Source organism: Mesoplodon bidens (genome assembly GCF_964165515.1).
Source record: "Mesoplodon bidens genome assembly, chromosome: 8".
Lineage (NCBI taxonomy): Eukaryota > Metazoa > Chordata > Mammalia > Artiodactyla > Ziphiidae > Mesoplodon > Mesoplodon bidens.
This window is the reverse complement of record NC_138165.1, coordinates 29,845,654-29,868,260: the sequence shown is the minus strand read 5'-3', so window position 1 is coordinate 29,868,260 and position 22,607 is coordinate 29,845,654. Positions and strand designations below refer to the sequence as shown.

The 22,607-nt window shown below is 41.7% G+C and overlaps 1 protein-coding gene across 4 annotated transcripts in view; it reads left to right on the top strand.

Moving 5' to 3' along the window:
• The first annotated feature begins 6,477 nt into the window (after positions 1-6,477).
• Positions 6,478-22,607, top strand: part of NOSTRIN (nitric oxide synthase trafficking) — a 60,357-nt gene continuing 44,227 nt past the window's right edge. The window contains exons 1-3 of one of the 4 annotated variants that reach the window (XM_081241805.1): positions 6,490-6,574; positions 14,235-14,396; positions 16,205-16,290. In XM_081241805.1, the coding sequence (XP_081097931.1) occupies positions 14,283-14,396; positions 16,205-16,290 (200 nt within the window). In that variant the 5' untranslated portion in view covers positions 6,490-6,574; positions 14,235-14,282. Of the gene's footprint in view, positions 6,575-14,234; positions 14,397-16,204; positions 16,291-22,607 lie in introns of all 4 variants that reach the window. The other 3 variants (XM_081241807.1, XM_081241804.1, XM_081241806.1) reach the window with 3 other exon arrangements.

Below are 22,607 nucleotides of genomic sequence, written 5' to 3'. Positions count from 1 at the left end.
CTTCTGACTAGGTAATTCAAGCACATCATATAAAATTCTAAATGTGAAAAGGGAAATAGTAAAGCTCCTCCTCCTCTCCACACCCATCCCCCAGCTCCTAAGTTCCAGTTGCAGAAGGAATCAAGGTAAATAACCATTTGGAGTGCTTTTGTTTTCTAAGATTCTATCTCCATAACCTGGCAATGATTTATAGGAAATAACTATAAATCGATGATTTATAACGTAGAAGTATAACCATGCTGAAAAAGGCAAATAAATCCTGGGTGGCACTTTATTTACATAAGCAAAAATGCCAAACTCATACTGTGCCCTGGAGACAAAAGCAACCCTCTGCTTGACATTCCAGAGTGCATTTTAATTGGAATCCGTAAGTTTGGTCCTAGATGAGTTTAGGAAAATGTAAGTAATAGCACATGAATATTAACATAGGTGATCCAATGAAGATATAATGTAATTTAGACTAATCTGCATTTGTAAAATATTTTTCTCAGGCTTTTTTGGGGGGAAGTCGAGCCACAGATCATGGCTGTAGGATGACTTGGTTGTTAATTAAGTTTTCATTTCCTAGGGCTTATTGGGGAAAAGGAAATTGACACTAATTTGTTTTATGCAAATTCATCTATTTGATTTCACCTTTATTCTCCATTAGCACCTGGAGATTTTAAATTAATATATATGAAACTTGGACACGCACAACAATGAAAATTCAGCCCTAGAACACTGAATACAGGTTTGTATTTAGAAAGTAAGTTAATTGTGACCATTTGGACTTTAATTTAAAAATTAGGTAATTTTTATGAAGTAGAAAGTGTTAAAAAAAAAACCCTATTTTGTGCAGTTTTAAAAACCACAAGACAATTATTACAAACTGAGCATAAACAGTTACTTTAGATGCTACAAATTAGGCTGGCTATTAACAATAACGATATCCGGGTGCCTGCACCCCTACCCTTCCTCCACTCCTGCTATAGTTTAAAACACTCATTAGTGCTTCTAAATTAGACAGATTTTTTTTTTTCTCATCCTCAGGCTTTGGACATAGGTACATTTTTTTTTTAATGTATGCATTAAGGCAAGGCTTTAGAAATGTTTCTTCCAGGTTTAGAGAGATATGGAAATTAAGGAAACTAATCACTGCAGCAACCAGAGACTAAAAATAAAATGTTGTTTAGTCAGAATGAGATTGCTTCTATAGTCCCCTCTGGGGGTGATTGGTGGAAGTGATGTCATGTCTTGTAAACACTGTCCGTGGCTCTCACGTGCTTAGAATGGCTGCAGTGATGGTCCTGGTCCTCTGTCAGCTCAAACAGTCCAGGGAGCGGGGGCTTCGTCCACGATTCAGAAGCAGGTTGTGTGAAGGCACAGTGAAGATGTGGCACGCTGGTGGCCAGCCTCTCTGCCTGACCCTCTAACCCCTGGAGCCCAGCAACCTGACCAAGTACTCCTGCTTACTCTGTCATCAGAAACAGAGGCCAGCAGCCCCAAGCCCAGATGCTGTCCCTTTACATTCTTCTTGCTGTAGATATGGTAAAAATTATCTCAGATGTTCTTGGCACACTTTGCAGAACTTGGCTTATTTTAGACTCCAGCTTTCTTAAATTTATTTTTAGCATTAGGCCACCCTTTGATTTTATCCTTGGTCCCAAGACTCTTCTTATCTCCTATGCTTATATATTTTTAACCAACAATTCTCCAAGAAGGCTCTCTAAGTGGCCCCTTGGGATTCTTCTGGTTCCTTCCCAGTTTCCTGCTTGTCAAGGCCATTTTTAATCAGAGCAGTGGAGTCTCCCAAGGGCATTTGGACCATTTCCCATTTTAGAGTTCCTGCCCGGTCATACTTATCTTTGCTCTCAGTGTTTTGAACTCTACTTCCCAAGAGCTGAGGATACAGGCCTACCCATAAGCAACATTCTCCGTCTTGTGGATGAGAGGAACTAGCTACCCGGGCCACTTTCTCAGAGTTGAATTCAATTGAGTGAAAACAATTATTTATTGGGCATTTACTTTGCTCCACATACTTTATATAAAGAGTTCACTGAGTAGAGTGGGAGGCAGACCATGAAACGAATAATCGCGACACAATGGGGTAAATGAATCAAAAGAAGGGCAAGCCATGGATAACAGTAGTACAAAGGCAAGAGTGTACTGTGTCTGGGGGAAATGACACAAGGTGGACTTTGGAGATGAATGAAAGCCCACGAAGGCCACATAAAGTAGAAGGAATTCTAGGTAGAAGGAACCAGCGTTATGCAAAGTCCTGAAGATATGGACTAACAAAGCCTGCCGTCACCATTTCACTTATTAGTTCTAACTTTTTAAAAGATTAAAGTTAGCATAACTGTTATCCTTTTAAAAAAGTGCTATTTGTCTTGTTTGTTTTCTAAAGCAATACATGTTTGTTTCAAATGTTAAAATTATATAGAAATGTATGACCCAGAAAGGAAGAGTCCTCCAGAGTCCCATCCTTCAGAGATATACTATTGTCTGCCTGGTGTTTATCTGCCTGGATATTTTTTCTTATATAGGTACCAAACTACACTCATACTCATTCTTTTGCAGCCTGTTTCTAAGTATATACAACTAAATATTTTATATTCTATCCTCATTTTTTGGATCTGTTTTTTCCCAACATCCGGGTTGAGTGGCAGTGCAGCATAGTTATGAAACACGGAAACACTGGAATTAGATAAATCCCAGCTCTCTCACTCCTAACTATGTGACCTTAGGTAAGTCACTTAACCATCTTGTGCCTCAGTTTTCCTATGAGTATTATAAGGATCTATACAGATGTATCTCAAATGATTGCTATGATGATTTTAAAAGTTAATATTTGCAAGGCACTTAGAATATCTTTACAAATATTACATATTGACACATGGTAAGTCCTCTAAATGTGAGCCCATATTACCATAAGTTATTTAAGCAGGTCCCTACTGGTGGATGTTTGCGCCATTTCCAATTCTTTGCATGCTTTGGCTACTAAAGAAACTTCAAGGCAAGTTTTGAACTGCCCTTAACCTCTGTTACATTTGGAGTCCTTCTTACTAACTTACTGGCGCCAACATCCGCTTACAGACACTCAGCAGATGTGTCCTCTTTGGCGGAACGTCCTCTTTGGCAGAAGCACACAAAGGGGTGGGTGGGGTGCGGTGAAGTGTCTTCGAGATCAGTCCGCTGCAGGTTTTCTTTCTGCAGAGAGGCCACGACAGCAGGCAAATGCTGAGCGCACACAGGGAAAGGAAGCAGGAAGACGAGGATCCGAATGATCGGACGGTAGGTCACGCTGGAGGCCTGGACTGGAAAGAAGCCAGAGAATGAGTGCAAGCCGGGAACATATGGCCAGAGACAAACCTGAAGTGAGAGAACTCAAAAGGATGCCTTGGGCACCAACCTTTTGAAAGAAGTGTAGTGTACGTTCTTTGAGATGCTTCATTATATATAGTTCTCATCAACCTGTAGATACAAACGAGGTGATGTTAATATCAATTCCAGAACTATAAGCTCTTCCCCCTTTTGCTCACACAGGAACTCAGCTTCCTCCTCCCAGTCTCCCTGGGCCATTTCTGGGGGTCAGAGATTGGGGATTCTCATATGCTCAAGGACAAACCTCCTTGCCAAGGTGCCTCACCAGCCACAGCCTCAGGTGCTGCAGCCGCCTTGGAGAACCTGCTCTGCGACTTCGTCCCACCCCTACCCTCCACATCGGGGGAGGTGTGCGTGGCAGAGTATGTGTGAGATGGGATGCGGGGTCAGAGGGGAGAATGATCCTATCTCCAAATCTGTGTCTAGAGTCTGTCGTGAACTTAACTCCCCTCATTTCTCTCCCTGACCTCAATCTCTGCTGAAGTTCCAGACAGTTCCCCTGAGGCTGAATTGAAGAAAGGGAAAGGCTGACATACTTCAGCCATCCCCCTCCGGTGTCCTATCTGCTTTATCTCTCGAGTCACTGAAGAACAAATATTAACTGACCATTGTGGTGGGTTGAATGTAAAACAAATCCCAATTCTCTGCCCCTTTCTGTGTGTGGGCCCTTTGCAATGAGACACTCAGCCCCTCCCATTAAGGACTGGAATCTCCCACAGCCCCTTGAATTTGGGCTGGCCTGTGACTGGCTTTGGTCAGTTGAATGGGGCCGAGGTGATGGTGTGTCGGTTCCACGCCTGCACCTCGAGAGGCCTGAGCACTTCCATTCACTCTCTTGGTTCCTCAACATGCCCTAGAACAGCCTGGCTTAGATTTCAGGCTGAGGAAGCCTCGCCTCAGCTCACAGCCAGCCACCCGACAAGCAGAGCCCAGAAGAGCTGCCCTGCCAAGATCAAGAGACATTTGTAGATGACCTGCTTTCACAAGAGTAGGGCCAGGGAGACCCAAAGAATCACCCAACTAAACCACACACTTGCGAACTAAATAAAGTCATGTGAAGCCACTGAGTTTTCTGTTTATTACACAGCATTACTGTGACAAGAGATGACTGATACAGCCCTCTTTCTAACCTCCAAAATCAAGGTTTTGTTGCAGATTCCAACACCCTTCTGAGAAGCTCAACAAATAGCCAAACTCTGATTCTCAGTATAAATTCAACCAGGACACCCTGCTGCCTGTACAACAGTCTGTGGGAGGAATACTGTAGTAAGATGGAGATACTTTAATTTCTCCAAGAGGACTAAGGGAAAGCTAGTTAGCCTGCTGGGAGAGACACACATGAGGAGTATGGGTGTGAGCATGTCCTACCAACCTCCCAGAGGGCCACAGAGACCACGGTAAGCTTGGTGTGATGGCATTTCTTGTGGGGTTGGCAAGGGAGGCCAGTCTCCCCATTCTGAACTGAGTTGGGCCTGATCTGAGACCAAGCGCAGCAGGAATTGGAGGAAGACACGGAGCTGCCCCAGGCCCTGGATCCAAGGCACCAGCCAAGTCTAACTACCATCTCTGAAGGCAAGGAAGCCCTCCAGTGGGACATATCTGGAGTGACATATTACTAACCTCACTTTACAATCTGTCTTAAAACTCTTTCAGTATGACGGGTGCCTGGTCTAATTCTAGCCCTGCGATAGCTACGGCTCCATGTGGTAACCTACAGTGATAACGCTCCTTTGCAGAAGCTCGGGGAGAACCTTGTTAAGTGTGTGAATGGTGGTCCCTGACTAAGGACCTCTCTGAGATTACAGGGCAAGTCCTCCTCCCTCGTTGTCTCTCCCTCTTCATGTGTTATTTCCAGGGACTGTGAATGGAACTTGCACATCAAGGGCAAATGGGTGGAGTCTGAGTCACCTGGGCAGCTCTGGAGTGTTCCCCTGGGCTGTGTGGATGGAGCTCCTTCTGGGCTGGGAACCTATCTGCCAGTCAGAGCAAAGCTGCCCACAGACCAGCTGTCACAAGGCAACAGGCCATTAGCTGGAAATCTCAGGATGGACCCCTGGGCCACAGGTGCAGAGAAAGCAATAAAAAATAAGTTGCTGATGGCTGATTTCTGGTTTTGTTTATCCTTTTGAGTGATTTTTAAAAATGAGGTTGAGGGCTTCCCTGGTGGCGCAGTGGTTGAGAGTCCGCCTGCCGGTGCAGGGGACACGGGTTCGTGCCCCGGTCCGGGAGGATCCCACATGCCGCGGAGCGGCTGGGCCCGTGGGCCATGGCCGCTGAGCCTGCGTGTCCGGAGCCTGTGCTCTGCAAGGGGAGAGGCCACAGCAGTGAGAGGCCCGCGTACCACAAAAAAAAATAAAATAAAAATAAAATAAAATAAAATAAAAATGAGGTTGAACATAGAACAATCCTGCTTGACTTGATAGCTTAGCTTCTTGGTCCTCTTGGGATAGTAGTGAGGGTTGTGTTGTGTTAGGCCCCTCAAGGTGGTTAATGTATGCCTGCTCCCTGACAGCCTTTTCTGGACGTTTTCCATTATGGTCATGGTTAAATAGGGGTGGTCTTAATTGTTTGGTACCTTGGCCCTGGGGTGATTTGGGGCAGGTGGACTATTGGCTTGGTGTGTGAGAGGTAGATAAGGGAAGTGATTGGGGGTCTGAGCTCTGGATGGTTGGATTGCATATCAAAGCCATGCTTATAAGTTAGTTGTCTACTATCTCTAGGAATTAGCTAACCCTGGAAGGAGCAGTCCCTCCTCCCCAGCCCAAAAGACCCCAGTGTGTCACAGCAACTGAAAATACAGAAAATAAAAACAAGGTGAATATGGCAAGCTGAGAGAATCCTTCTACTCTCAGCCCTGAGTGACTGAGTTACCAGGAACGCTTTATAACCTCTGGGCTTTCTTTCAAGGCCACGCAGTTCAGGACACAGTATTCTGACCCCTAAGTATTTACAGGAGTCATTCTCACCATCTCACTCCAGCTCTCTTGACCCGGAGCCATTCTTTGCTTCTTCAGAAAACAAACGGGATTAAAGTCCAGGGCTGGGACTTCCTCCTTGGGGTGTTTGACAAGGACTGACGTACTCTAGGCCCTTTGAATCCCGGAAGTCCAGGACACACCCAATCTTTGGTGCAGCATCCTGAATGCCGGAGCATAGCTAAAAGGACTGAAGCAAACATTTCACCATGAGGGACCCACTGACAGATTGTTCGGTGAGTAGCTCAGTGTGGTTTGCCTGTGTGTGAGAGGGCGGCTGAGGAGTAGATTTATGTAGTAATGGATTTGAACTTAAGAAATTTGGGACGCTCAGAAACCAAACATGTTTAGATATTGGCACTGGTACAAAAGTCTGTGGTTTTTCTTTGGTTCAATTTAAAACAGAGCTCTTTCTAGCAAATGACAGGGCAGGTAACTGTCATCTTTTATTCTCATATTCTTGAAAAAACTTTGAGTGTATGTAGCATTGTATTTGCAGCAGATGGTGGCTGTTTGGGAAACATTCTTCCAATATATGCCAGTGGTGCCAATATCGTGCGTGCTGTAGACACACAAATGCTCAGAATGTCTGCAGCTAGTTTGGGGCTCTGGGAATGAAGTCAGGATGCAAGGGTTTTGCATATTTTCCCATATCATTTACAGCCCAGAACTGCAAGGGCCGAGGGAGGAAGTACAGACTCCGCACTCTGTCTACCCTGCGGTGGTTGGTCCTCGGACACATTTACCAATGTGTTTGTTTCAATCCTGGGAGCGGTACCAAAAATAGAAGTTTGGTCAAGTTGTGAGGTGTTAGCTGCAAGAGCAGAGATGTAATTTAGGAAATGAGGAGCAATTAAAATAAAGGGTGGAGGCGGGAGGAAATAAAGTAATCAAAGATTGTCAGTGTGTTATCCCAAGAAATGGTGCCAAAAAACTAAAACTGGTGACATCAGAAGCAAGGGGTTGCATTCATCCTTCAAGTATTTTATTAAAAAACAAACAAAAAAAAAAACGTGGAGAAGCAGATAAACAGGGGCTGCCATAAAACCATAAAGAAAAAGATCAACAGAGAATTATTGGTTTCGTTTGTGTTTATTCAGTGGATGTGGAAAGCACAGGCTTAGCAAAGATGAAACTGTATCCACCATCCCACAGAATGAGTTCAGGAATCAGACGAGCTAAATGAGATAAAGTCATGGTGGCTAGTGATATTAATAATGACAGTGTAGTAGCAGGCTCTGCCTACTTTTACTTTTTAAAAATGCAATAGTCTCAGAGGCAAAAAATATACAAATCAATTTTCACTGCAAAGTAAAGGAGCTGTTACAGTGGGGGATTACTGGACTGAATGTCAATATTATGACATAGTATGAGTGTGTTTCATGTTTGGTAAGTGCAATCGTTGTTGCTTTTGTTGTGGTCATCCATTTACAATGCTTGGTGTCAGTTTATTTATGTCTTGTAAAAAAAAAAAAAAGTCTGCCTGCCACCACTAAGACCTGGTGCAACCAAAATAAATAAATAAATAAATATTTTTAAAAATCGTAAAAAAAAAAAAAACCAGCACACAATAGTAACATGTGTCTAAGGTAAAAAAAAAAATCCAACAATATGGTTGTATACAGATTTTAAGGGCGAAACCTCCTCCCTTTGATTTCTTCCGCCCCAATCTTGTCTCTATTGGTAAGCTAACAGATAACTTTTCAAAAAGTCTTTTCTCGTTTATGTATTTGTTGTTTGTTTATTTTTCACTCCTTGCATTTGCTCCCTTACTAAAATGTTGACTCCTCTCCTTTCTCCTGATAGGTTAGCGATAATGTTTTTGTATAAGGTGGGTGAGTGGGACGGGGATGGGATAAGTGGAAGCAAAACCTAGGCACCAACGGTCACCAAAGAAGAAATCAAGACCAAGGGAAGAGTGAGATAGTGGAGAGGAAAACTGAAGCCAGGATAAGTTAAAACAAAAACAGAAACTAAAAACCAAAAGCCTAATATCCCTTTCTAAGGCTGACTTCAGACCTGGAACTAGGAGAAATATTTCCTTTGAGCAGCTCCCAAGACAACCCATCACCATATCTCTATGTCAGCTTAATGCTCCCTTCCTGACATGTGGAGTACTTTTCCCTATGCTGAACTATTGCCCCAAGGACTCCTGTCCTTGTCTCCAAACTTGAAAGTCATCCTCCTGGGCCCACTGCCACCAAACGTAGTCGAGAGCGGGAGGCTATTCCTTCAGCCAGGGTTTCTGAATCCTCTGAAGTCACAGAATCTTTATTTATTTGCAATTGTTTCATCTTCAGCAAGTGTTCAAGTTGATTTCCTGGTGCAGTCCTAGTTTGCGCTTGGGCAACAAGGCTGTGTGAAGATGAGGCTGCAATTTGGCAACAGAATAAAACAAGGGAGTGGACTGCAAAAGAATGCTTCACGAAACAAGTAGTTTCATGAAAAAACCAAAAAGAACGCAAAGCTTTAACTTTCTGCAAAATATTCCATTTCATGAGTCCCTAGGGTTACATGGAACACAACTAATTCATAAAGCCTTAGCTTAGCTACAGTTTTTAACTTGGTCTACCCCAGTGGATCCACATATGGAAACAGTGGTTTGTGTGACCTTCGATGGGAAAAGCATGACCTATTTATTTGTGTTAGTTTCTAACTGCAATTTAGAATTTCCTCCACTTTTGAATATAAGCAGCAAGTCCTAGTACAACTGCAGTGTCTGTGACTGTAACTAATAAAAATCACATATTTTTATATAACATTACATTTGTTTACAGATATCTAGAAATACTATTTACTCACACTCAGTGCGACTTAGAAATTTGGGTAATTCTTAAGACTCATTATTTAGTATGTTAATTAAAAAGCATATAAAATATGATTTAAAATTATATTTTATAAAACATATATCAATATAATTAGTTTCCTTTATAATCCTGTTATTTTGTTTTATGCATTTGAAAATATTTTTCTGCATAAAATAGGTCTCACCAGACTCCAGAAAAAATTTAAAAGCCTCTTCTTTTAGGTCATGCTCCAATGAGCAAGATAAGCTGATAGCTGGGCCATTCTACCTCAAAGAGCTGGGTTAGTGTCTATGCACAAATTATCAGTCACCAGGGTAGCACACAGATTGCTTGAATGCTGTGTAGGACTTTTAACTAATCTTGAGAAAGTCAGAACTTATTTGAAGGAGATTTTTTAAAGCTCTCTTTTTGAAAAAGAGAAGAATTGGCTCTGGGCCTTGATGCCTTAATGCCTGTGAGCTTAGCTTCTAATCCTCAAAATATGCCAAAGGAAATCATTTACAAATCCATGTGCAAGGAGACAGGATCAGCTTATCTCCAAATGAAATAATCTAATCATGAAAAAAAAATAGCACCTTCCTAAGAAACAACGCCATAGAAATCAAGGGCAAATACTTAACTATAACCAAGGTTTTGCTTTTACTCACTCCTTCAGTATCCAGGTAAGGACCTGTCAAAGCAGGCTTCCCTGGGTCCACATAGTCAGCCTCTTCTCTTAACTTCGTCAGCTGTTGAAACAGTACTGTGGGGATGCTCCTTCAGCCTGGTTCAGACGCCAACCTGAGCATCCCATTTCAGCGGCTCAGCCTGGGTCAGAGGATATTAACTGACACTAATATAAAAGATACTGGGGCAATGGTCCATGGCTCCTGAGGGGTTCTGGGACACTGCAGAGATAAGGAGGCAGCTTGGGTCTGGCGTGGATGTCGGCCCACAGCATCCCCAGGGTGCATCAGTGAGATGTGTGATGTGCCATTTCACACTTTGTGGGCCTCTGTTTCCTCATCTGTAAAGTAAGAGGAGGAGAGGATGAAGTAGACTATGTAATGTATCTCACAATCTATGACAGCCTGCCATGGAGATTCTACATATTACCCAGGTGCCTAATAAATACAATTTCTTAGTTTACAAAAGCAGTACTTAGACATAGTGTACCACAGGAAATCAGTAGCACAGTGCCTGGCATGTGAAAGGCATCCAACAAAAGCTTATTTGATTAACTTTAAGTAGAATATCATGGTTTGTTTAACACTATGAAGATCATCATTACTCCCCGCCCACCAAAAAAAAAAAAAAGCAAACTTTTCATACTTGCACCTAGAATGAAAATGGATTTTTCTAGAGTAATTGAATTTAACCTTCTTAATCATTCAAATCATGGAAAGTCAGAAAGAGCAGCTAGACCAAGGTTGATAAAGTGAATTTTTTGTTGTTCACAAGACATCTGTCTAATCATTTCATGTGCCAATTGCCTAGGTTACTAAGTTTTTTCATAACAATAATATTTATCTGACAGAATTTGCTTATAAGTGCTGGGCAGAAGCATTTTCTTAATGGCAGAATGGGACATGTCTGTGTACATTAGTTATCTACCTGAAGGGATTTTTAGGTGCTCAGAAAGATCCCACATATTTCTCCACCAGCCTGCAATCCCTTTATCAGGGGAAAAAAAACCATGTCGTTTTTTCCTAGTACTTAATGACCTTAGGGAAAAGCAGCATGTTAATATAAATTCAAATGGAGATGTAAGGGCTTCCCTGGTGGCACAGTGGTTGAGAGTCCCCCTGCCAATGCAGGGGACACGGGTTCGTGTCCTGGTCCGGGAAGATCCCACATGCCACGGAGTGGCTGGGCCCGTGAGCCATGGCCGCTGAGCCTGCGCTCCACAACGGGAGAGGCCACAACAGTGAGAGGCCCGTGTACTGCAAAAAAAAAAAAAAAAAAAAAAAATGGAGATGTAAGATCAACAGTAGGTTCTTTCCTGGAATGAATATTTGGTAGGGGGTGGGGTATTCAAAAGCTCAGTAGGTGGGAAAAAAAACAGGAAAAATTCATCTTCCACGACTCTGAGTAGAGCAAAGCCTTCTGTGCTGGTTGATGACATTGGTGAGCGATCTGCATTGCTCATAATACTGAAAGGTAATACCACTCTGAGTACACTTAGTGTGATTATACTCATTAGCTATTTATAAATATATCTATTTCTAATAGATTCTCTAGTTGATTTGCTCACTTAACATTTCTAATCACAGTTCTGTCTCTAACTAATGAGGTTATCTTTTGCTGTTTCGGCCTTAACTATAAAATAAGAGGATTGGACTTTAGTGGTTTCCAAACTGTGCTCCATGGAATCCCTTCAGAGACCCCTGTGCTGGGTGAGAGTGGGGTGGGGAAGAAAGATGGGAGAGGAGAAGGAGAGCCAAAGCCAATGTCAAGAGACTTCATCCCCTCAAAGCAGATAAGTTCTAAGATTTTCTGATTGCACACACACACACACACACACACACACACACACACTGGATGAGATGGTCTCTGGGGTCTGCTTTGATGTTTATGCAAGTCTGCTTTTGCAAGACAGCTTTTGTCTTCAAGTCTGAGTAGATGGTACAAGATGAAAGGTACAGAATCATTGAATCTAAAAAAAGGGGTTATGCTGAAATAATGGAACTATTTTTAGTCACTCTTTTATTTATTGATGTCACCTTTGTCTCAGTCTGGATCAGGGTTTGTCATGGAGTGTCCAGTATATTATATGTAGAGTCAACGATAAAGATTCTCCCCATTACTGTAATAAGCAGAACGTCCCATTCTTATCTGATCATTGAGTTAACAACAACATAATGTATTGAAGAACTTCCTGACTTGTGTGTACCTGGGCACACAAGTGCCCAAGGGTCTGGGGGGTGAGTTACAGGGGGTGTGTAGCTGGGGGGCTGAGCTCATGGGCCAGTTGCCTCTACCTTGAACAACTTTGTCCATTTATCACATTGTTCCAGTACAAATATCATTTTCCATGTATACCATGATGTGAAAAAAATTAGGAAGTTAGGAAGTACTAGCCTATTAAATGACAGGAAAATCCTTCCAAAATCCAAAACTGGGAGCCCCAGGGGCAACTGATGCCATAAGATGTGCTTGGTTTGAGCAGATTCTTGCTTTAAAAAGTTGAATCTGAATGCCTTAGGGAAAGACAGGCGGTCTCCATACTGCCACAGCTCACCCACTCTCCTTTAAAAGCAATCGAGTTTTGAATCATTGGTTTATAAACTTTCCAGGCTTTCTGGCTTCCTAGAACTAGTCCTGTGGAGATAGTATTTTAAAAATGTGTCTTGGAGAGTTTTGATGGCTTGATAAGTTTGGGAAATGCAGTAGCCCCTGCAGCCCCAGGACAGGGAAAAATTCTCAACTGGTTCTGCTCATTTCCACTTTGGTTAGGGGCAAGTTTTCCCCTACCTGTCCTCATCCTCATACATGGTATCTGAGGCACCCTATTCTTTCCCCAGGACTATTGGATACAAATCGCCTCTTCTGGTGATGGTGGGCTGATGGGGGTCCATGTCCTAAGACAGCTCATCTCAGAGTCCCTTACCTCCCCTCCTAGTTTTCCTGATGGGAGTTTCTTCTCTCTGCTGCTCGGAAGGCATCCTTCCATCCAACTCTCTGCTTTGTCTTCTCCCAGCCCCAGCCTTACAGTGTTTAACAGAAAAATTCACTTTGCAAGCATGCATCCAAATCTTTCTGTCTTGCACATGGCCCCCTGATGTTTTTGTTGGGTCTTTGTTTCTGTTTTGGTGTAAGCTGGAGAGAGAAACAGGTAAGACACTTTTAAAAGATAGCTTAATAGTGTGTAATACTGTGAGATATTTCTAAGTAAATAAGAATGCTACAGGACCTATAAAGAAAACCATAAAATTTTATTGAACATGAAATAAGATTTGAACAAATGAAAAGACTTACTATGCCCGTGGGTGGGAAGTCTAAATACCATAAAAAAGTTAATTTCCTCAAATTGAGATATATAGATGTAATGCGATTCCACTTAGGATCTCAACAGGGATTTTAAAAATTGTAATTAGATAAATGTTGATATGGAAGAACAAATGTGCAATAATAGTCAAAGAAATTATTAAAAGGAAAAATTGTTATTTAAAAAGAGCAGAAGCAAAGTGTCAATATCTCTGTAACTTAGGTAGTGAGAATATAATGTGTATCATAATTATTGTTTGTATCATTCTTATTTATAAAACATAAAAATGTTTCATAATTTAAAAAAAAAGTTAAAAGACTTTGTATGAGTTAGAACTATGTTTACCTGCATATTTAGAAAACCCAAAATAAAAGTGGCTTTTAAAAAAGCCTACTGGGCTTCCCTGGTGGCACAGTGGTTGAGAGTCCGCCTGCCGGTGCAGGGGACACGGGTTCGTGCCCCGGTCCGGGAGGATCCCACATGCTGCGGAGCGGCTGGGCCCGTGAGCCATGGCCGCTGAGCCTGCACGTCCGGAGCCTGTGCTCCGCAACGGGAGAGACCACAACAGTGAGAGGCCCGCGTAACGCAAAAAAAAAAAAAAAAAAAAGCCTACTGTTATATTTCTCTCATACATAAAATAAGTCCAGAAATAGAGAGTTGGGGGCTTCTGCGCTGGCCCCCAGGGCATCAGGGACCCAGGCTCTTTCTCGCTTTCTGATATAAGATCTTAGCATGTGGCATCCATCCTCAAGATCACCTTACAGCATCAGCTGTAATTTTAAGTCCAGGTTTCAGGAAAAAGGAGGAAGGAACTTTCACTAAAACCCAAAACAAAACTTTTACCCATACCTCTTTGGGAAGCATTTAGTCACATGGCTACTACACCTAAGGGTGAGAGGGGCTGAGAAATGACTTTATTCCAGGGGCATGTGCCTGCTAAACATGTCTCTATTTTCTTCTCATGATACTTAGGTATGTTTCACTGGATGTTATTTGGTGTTGTGGGAAGAAAATAAAAGCCTTAAGGGACAACTTAGTGAAAGTGTTTAGGTAACAAAAGAATAAACAAAAAAGCTAAACAATTTAAAAATGCTTACCAAACTCTTCCATTGTACCTGTAAGGGGAGGAAGGAGGCCTGACAGTATCACATCATTCATAGATGACAACTTATGTTTGTGGAAATAAAAATGAGAAAGCTTGGTTGCCCACTAGTGATTTTACTCTCATGCCTCAGAGGAGAATCATTTCTTCATGACGGAGGCTACATTTGGATTGCACTACAGGTATGTTTTGCTTGCTTGGCAAAGAGTTTAAAAGTTTGTGAAATGTTTGCTGCAAAATTTTAAAACTTATGTTTCAGATACCAATCCTCATTTCAGCTTTTTTGCACAAAAAAAGCTGGTCCATGGTCCAGAGTTGTTGTGGCAGCTGTCTCTCCAGTTCACTGTCCCCACCCTGCACCTCCCTCATCCAGGTGCCTATAGGCACCGAATTTTTGCAAACCTTGCTTTAGGAGTTAACAATGTCCTTCTAAAGAGCTTTGCCCTCTCACAGTTGTTTTTGTGTCCCAGACAGTTTCAATGAAGCTGTTTGCTCCTATTGTGTGGCTACCAAATCCTGCCATGGATTTCTGTGTTAAATTCAGGGGAAAGTTAAACTCCTGCATAAAGAGAAAAAGACTTGGTATCTATAGGATTATGTTTCTACATCCTACCTATTGGTTGGTTCCACCCCTGAAGGTAGGGACCTGGCTTAAGTCATTTCTTAAGGTCTTTCTACCTCTGTGCCCTATGTCCTTTTTGCTACTCTGCTAGCTGCTTACTGCAGGTGCTATAGCTGAAAGGTTGCCTCAGCTCTGAGGATTCATATAATGGGAACGTGCCTGCCCCATAGTAGGTGCTCAGGAAGTATGAGTTTCCTTCCCTTTCCCCTTCTCAACAAGGGACCAGCAGCATGCCTGAGACATTTGAGGTCTGGAAGAGGCTGGCTCACTGTATGAACAAAGAGCCACCACACGGCACTCAGTCTACACAGAAGTTGCATCCTCTTGTGCACAATCTTATTTTGAAAAATGTGATGGGCTATGGCATCTCCCAGATGGAAACGTTGAGACAGTGTGTTTGAGACTTGATCACCTCGCTCATGCACTCTGTGTCAGGGAAGCAGCAGGATCAATTGACACTTGCCCTCTCCAACTGGGCACTTAAGATCTATTGTCATCAATGTCTAGCCTTACCAATACAATTTTCAGAATAACATTGTGGCGTTCTAAGTCACATGACAAAATCTTTTGAATGGAATTTTTGTGTCTACAGGCTAAATTCATATATAGATAAATTTATAAGGTTTGGTTCAACCAAAATGTTCAACTCACTATTATAACATTCTTATTACTAGAGTTAAATGAGACATAGAGGGGCCTAGGAGAAATTTTATTACTAAAGTATTCACTTACGTTTTCTACCTCAGCCAAGAAGTACTCACTTTAATGGTTCAGGGTTTGTCATGAGGTCCAGGGATAGTATTTAGGAATTTTCAGGGAATATGCAGTGTATTTCAGAATGTATTTTTAGCCTTCCTGGGAATAATAGGGGTGACAGGAATCCAAGTGCACCCCACTGTTGAATTGTTTGCATTTGGCCTAGGAAGAGACAGGTAGACCAGCTTTATTTTTGAAAAGTTCTCCAGGATCTTTCACATCCACGCAGAAGAGACTTCATCTTTATTTTAAGAACTCACCCAAAAGGTGTGCATTCTGTGGGCTTCCCTGGTGGCGCAGTGGTTGAGAGTCCGCCTGACGATTCAGGGGACACGGGTTCGTGCCCCAGTCCGGGAAGATCCCACATGCCGCGGAGCGGCTGGGCCCGTGAGCCATGGCTGCTGAGCCTGCGCGTCCGGAGCCTGTGCTCCGCAACGGGAGAGGCCACAGCAGTGAGAGGCCCACGTACCGCAAAAAAAAAAAAAAAAAAAAGGTGTGCATTCTGCAGCTGCATGATCATTTACAACAACAGTCATCATTACAGCACTGTTCTGAATTGATAGGAGTTCAGTCTTTGGAAGTGCTCATAATCCTTCTGTGCATCTTTTTCAGTATAATAAAGTATACAAGAACCTAAAGGAGTTTTCTCAAAATGGAGAAGATTTCTGCAAGCAGATCACATCCATTCTTCAGCAAAGGTACAAAATGCATGTTTGCACGAAGCATTTCTTCCTCTTTCATTGCAGCAAGCAATGTAAGTGGAGGAGTGATTACAGCTGTCCTACTTTCCAGAACACAGCGTTATATTTTGGTACTTGAGAAATTGGTTTGAAGAGTGATGCTCTGTTATTGCACATTTATCATTGGGGCACCATAAAAATCAGGAAACAACAGGAAGTAATTCTGCTTGGGAAGGCTCAGCCAAGTCCCTTCTGATCACTACCCTCTCCTGGGGCCCACCATTGTACCAGTGTATACCACCATTAGTGCGCTCCTCACACAGATGGCAATTATTCGTTTACACTTCTGTCTCCCTAGCGAGGGTAGTGGCTGTGTCTTACTCATCTTTGTATGCTGAGCTCTTAGAGTCTGGCCTTTTGACTTCTTCAGTAAGTCAATGAATGAATGCGTGGATGAATGAAAAGTCACCTTTTTCAGTATCATCGTCTCTCTCTTTTTTTTATTTGCTTTTTTTAAACATCATTATTGGAGTATAATTGCTTTACAATGGTGTGTTAGTTTCTGCTTTATAACAAAGTGAATCAGCTATAGATATACATATATCCCCAACAGTATCATCTTCTCCTAATACTAGATATGATCACGTGTAAAGCTGTTCACTGTGGTGAAATGAACACACTGAACTCAGTTAAGAAAGTTACAAAAATTCCTGCTTAAAATTAGAGTCCACGAAGACTGAATGGGGCCATAAAGGGTGCTTAGGCCATTTCCCTATGTCCAGAAAGCTCTGTAATAAACAACTCCAAAGAGACCTTCAAAAAAGATTGTTTATTCTTTCAAGGGAACCCATTTCAAATTTAAAATATTGTGTGTTTACCATAAGAACAAAGATGCCTGAGTTGATTGCATCCTGTATTAGTAGGTCAAGAGCAAGGGAGAATATTAGCTTTATCAGGACTGATGAATGAGGCCAAGGAAAGATACAGGAGAGTTCAAATGTACTTTTTTTAAAAAAAAATTATATTTATTTAATGAATGCTTGTAAAGAATTTGGATTACCTTTTGTTTTTTGTTTTAATATTTATTTATTTACTTATTTATTTATTTATTTATTTATTTATTTATTTATCTGTGCCGGGCCTTAGGTGCAGGCACGCGGGATCTTCATTGCCCAGTGTGGGATCTTCGTTGCCATGTGCAGGATCTTTAGTTGTGGCATGTGAGATCTAGTTCCCTGACTAGGGATCGAACCTGGGCCCCCTGTATTGGGAGTGCAGAGTCTTAACTGCTGGACCACCAGGGAAGTCCCCAAATGTGCTTTTTTTTTTTTTTTTTTTTTTTGTGGTACGCAGGCCTCCCACTGCTGTGGCCTCTCCCGTTGCGGAGCACAGGATCCGGACGTGCAGGCTCAGCGGCCATGGCTCACAGGCCCAGCCACTCCGCAGCATGTGGGATCTTCCCATACTGGGGCATGAACCCGTGTCCCCTGCATCGGCAGGCGGACTCTCAACCACTGCGCCACCAGTGAAGCCCTTGTTTTTTTTTAATTTTTTTAATTTAATTTAATTTTTTTTGGTATACAGCAGGTTATTATTCGTCCCCAAATGTGCTTTTATAAAGAAAACAACCAGGTTTGTCAAATGGAGTCAAAAAGAAAAAATATTTTAATAAGTTATTTCTATCTTAATAGCCAAATTGTTTTAATTCTATGAAAAGAAGAGGGAGGACCAATCTGGGAGGGAATTTTTTCTGTAAGAAAATATTTTTACCCACCTAAAAGGAAATTATTTAAAATAAAACTAGTTAACTATTATACAAGTTCAACCTATTACCTAAATTAGAAAGCATCTCCCTCCTGCAGATCAAGAAGAATCTGTACACAGAGTAGCCATACAAGTGACCTGGGTTGCAGTAGGCTGGGCCTTGATTATTTGGTGTCTTCAGGTTCAAAACTAATGCCTGGTAGAGAGCTGTGAAGATGGAAGGCAGGTGATAAATAATGCCCAGTAAACAGACTCAACAAATGACTGAATAAATTTGGGGGAATTAGTTCTCCAAAATGGCCCTCTTGTTTTTCCCTTGTCTAGGTAACTCTGTATCTCCGCCTTGCCACAGACATACCTACTTTATATACAGTCAGAACCTTCATTCCTTACCTGTGTCTCTCTTGAAGTTGCTTCCTTAGGTTACCATCCGCCCTGGACCTACTCACATGCAAAGCTCTCCATCCACACATTCCAGAATGGCAAACAAGCTCCAATGAAGGAGAAACACTTGGGTAGCTAAAGATATCTCCCTTCATGGTTTTACCTCCTCATAGAGCAGAATTTAGAATTTGAGAATCTAAAGAATACTACTGGTTAGCAAAATTACATGCATATCTCTGGGATAAAAACTGCATAGCATAAATACAAAAAGGGGATCTAATGGTTTACCTAGACCAAAAAAATTATGCTGGATATTAGGTTGTTTATATAATAGATGCTTTCCTGAACAATGTATAAAGCTAACCTTTTACAATTAAATCATTTCCTCTTAACCAAGATGCCTTGTGTGAGTTGCTTTATGTTTATTCCTGATAAATGTGCATTTCGCAATATCTCCTCACACTTGAGCTTGAAGCTCTCCTCCCTTTGCTCAGCTGTTTGATCATGTAGTTTACCTGAAGGATGTCATCCACACTAAAAGAGTTAGGTGTTTCGGGAGAATTGTTTTCTGATGGACACAAACTCCCTACTCATCTATGAATATGCGGCACACTGTGATTTTTCCAGCTGTATTCCCACGTGTCAGCTGGCCTTTGCTGAGGCCACCTCCCTTGCCAGGACTGGGTCATTTCTTTCCCATGGGGTGTGATTCTGATGTCACTACCTCTTCCTATGAAGTGTTTGAGCTTTGAGAACATAATTACCATATCAAAAGGAAGAATGGCCACAACATAGCTGGTATTACACTGGCCTTCACTGTCCCTATTCTGCAAAATCAGCAATTAGCTCCCCAGATATACAAAAGATAAAAAGCTGTTTCCCACCAGTTATCTGGGCATGAGCACTGGGCTTATTTTCCTCTTAAATAGATGGGCTTATTACATATGAATCAATGATACCTTTCCCTTGTATTAGAAAAATGCCTAGAAAGCTAGTACTATTGAAAAGAAACTATCATATTACTTAGACAATAGACAACTAATGGAAACTCCATCATACAAGTAAAAGAGTTCTCTTGGAATATATATAGCAGGCATTTCCACTGAGGTTCATGACAGAAAATCATGAAGGCAAATCCAGTGGCCAATATAATGAAAGATTTAGTGAGGGGGCATATGGGGCTTAAGGATACCTGACACATAAAATGCATTCAGTAAATCCTTGTAGATTGAATAAATAAATGAAAGATAGTTAAGGGTTTATTTTCTTATTATTACATCTACATTATTAGAACAGGGTCTTTACTATTGTTGTATATTAACAATTCCAGACACCTTGCTTAAGAATACATTGGAATGTGGTTCTCCTAACACTTCTGTATTAGCTTGTGCCTACAAGGGACTGCATCCCCATTAAGATTCGAGGCCAGATAATGTTTTATTTCCAATCTCAGCTGCCTTCTTGCATTTGTTCTAATTGGTGGTGATAGAAAAGTGTTGGTATTGAAACACCATTTTGCCTGGAAATTCTGCAATTCATGGTATTGCTTAGCTTCTTTTACCCAATTAGTTTCTCCAGTTTCTTTTTTTATGGTAGTAACTCAGATTTAGCCAGAAACACACAGCAGCTCCTAAGATGCCTAATGCCAAAGTCATCAGGTTCATTTCAACACAAGCACAGATCAGATTCAAAAAGACAAAGGCACATTTCCAGAAACTATTTAAGTGTTTGGTTCCCTGCACCCTCACAGCTAAGGTTTAAACAGACTTTGATGGGAAAGTCAATTTTTTCTCTCTAAGGAAACTTAAGGTCAGGTTTTCAAATGGCAAGTACCATTTTTAGTTCAATTTTAATTAATTCCTCATAGACACAGGGGCCAGCTACAGTGTTCGTTTTCTATCACTTTTTATCACCTTAATTTTCTTAGAGCACGGTACTCTAAAATTTATTACCTGGTCACTTATAGTCTTACAGTTTAATTTGTGGTCTGTCTAAAATATTGAATCTGATATTTTCTATCTCTCCTTTCTTTCAAAAATATAAATATAATTTATTTTCAAATCTAAGACAAATGTTAGTCTTGATTTATTGGTCAGTCTTCATTATTACTAATGAAAATTTATTGACCTGCCTCCACATGCTGGGAGGAAATTGGAATATAAATGGATTAAAAGTCAGTGCATGCCATTTCCCTGGTTAGGGATCTTTAAGACTCACCGGAATGTTCTGAGATTGAGTTACCCATCCAAAGAAATATACATCATCAATTTCACATGTGCCAAGACAATTGCTTGGAGAGAGAATCTCAACTCCTATTAGATGTTGTAGCTGCAGGGCTAGAACATTAAGCTCAATGTTCTTATAAACTCTTTTCTGATTATTTTAATGAGGGGGAAAAATTCCATGTCTCAGTTTGAGATTAGCTCTGCCTTTCTTCACTTCTTTTGCATGTGGTGCTTTTTAGGCCAGAAACCATGATAAAACAGTTCCCTTAGAAGAAACCAGTGTGCTTGGAGGTGCAAATTGCCACCTCTTCCTTGGGAAAAGGTGTCCCTTTTGAACTCTATCCTTTCACTTCTGTTTAGCAGGAATTCTGAAAGGCTATATATTCTGCTTCATTAGACCCTAAGCACGGATGAGCCACATGGCAGTGTTTGTTCCAACTTACAAAAGTGACAACTCTCTTCACGCTTGCCAGTTGGAACATGGCTTCTTAGAGTGATTTCCTCTGGGGAGGAATTTACCCATTAACCTGTGCTAAGATAAAGGCCATTCAGGGTCAGAGGCCAGAGAGTTTTTCAGTTGTAGGCAAACTCACCAGAAAAGAAGCCTAGTGACGGGTTCCATTCCTCACGTATCCAAACTCATCCTCCCGACTTTTTCATTTCATTTCTTTCTGATGTGTGGGGTAATCTGCTGAGGATTCTGAAATGGTCATTAGGGTTGAAAATGCAAGAGGAAATGATTGCAGCCTGTTTTGCTTGGTTGATTCCAATGCTGGTTTTAAATATGAAATATATAATATATAATATATATAATATTTGTATATTAGGGTCACCAATATAGTATTGAAGGCAGAGATGAAGGGTACAATCATGCTGCTCAGAGAGGCCGTGTCTGGTCTCAGAGGGCTACCTTGGTGACGTTTGATATCAGAGCCCCCTCTTCCCCACTTTTCTAGACCCTCAACACGTCCAGGAACTGCAAAGATGCTTTTGGAAGAGGCCCCGGGAAGCTCGTTCTGTCTACACAGAGGCTGCTGTGGATCCCGTTTCTAGCTGCTAAGCCACCAGAGTTGTGGTGATTAAGAACACCGCAATTAAACGCAAAGGGAGAGGTGGTGTCAATTTTAAAAAGCACTTGCCTTTGACTCCCCTGCAATTCTCCTTCTTCAGCTGCTTCCCCACAGTTTCAGAGGCAGGAGAGTGGAGTGCTGGGCAGGCAGGTTCTTGAGCCAGACAAGGGTTTGAATCCCAGAGGTCACTTCTCCATGAATGACCTTGGGCAAGTTACTGACTAAACTCTGTGCTTTGGTGTTCCCCTCCAGGAAATGGGTAGAGTAAGTGTGCCTTCCTGTTGGGAGGTATTGCAGGTTAAATGAGGAAATGTACTTAAAACACTCAGAATGGTGTCTGGCATGTTGTATACAATAAATGTTGGATGTCACTAGTTTGTGTGTAGACAGAACACACAAGGTCAAGTGTCAGCAACATGTCACAAAGGTGATGGCAGCACATTTTTTGGGAGAGAGAGCAGTTTGGACATGAACTTCATGGGCAGGATTACAAGAATTTTTAAGCTGTATACAAACCTATAAAACTACACATCCTCTTACTGCTCTGAAGCAAGAAATGCTGTGTGGTAATTGCCTCTCTTTAGGCTGGTTTTCTACTGTACTTGAGAGAAAGCCAGCAGAAATACGGGGGTTCAAGAATAAAGCCAGTTTCAAAACAAGAGCCCATCAATTCAAAGAGAGCAGGACCCTCTCCTTTTCTTGGCACCAAAGCCCAACTTTTTTCTAGAATCAGATTAAGTTAGCGATGTAAGGGAAGGCCACACTTGCCCCTCATCATTGTCCTTTTTATTTCTGTTTAGCCTCTGAGCCATTTGTAGGACCTGCAAGAACAGGGTAAAAGTGAAACTGAATTCTGAGGAGGAGGCTGTGCCGGACAGCATTCCCTTTCCTG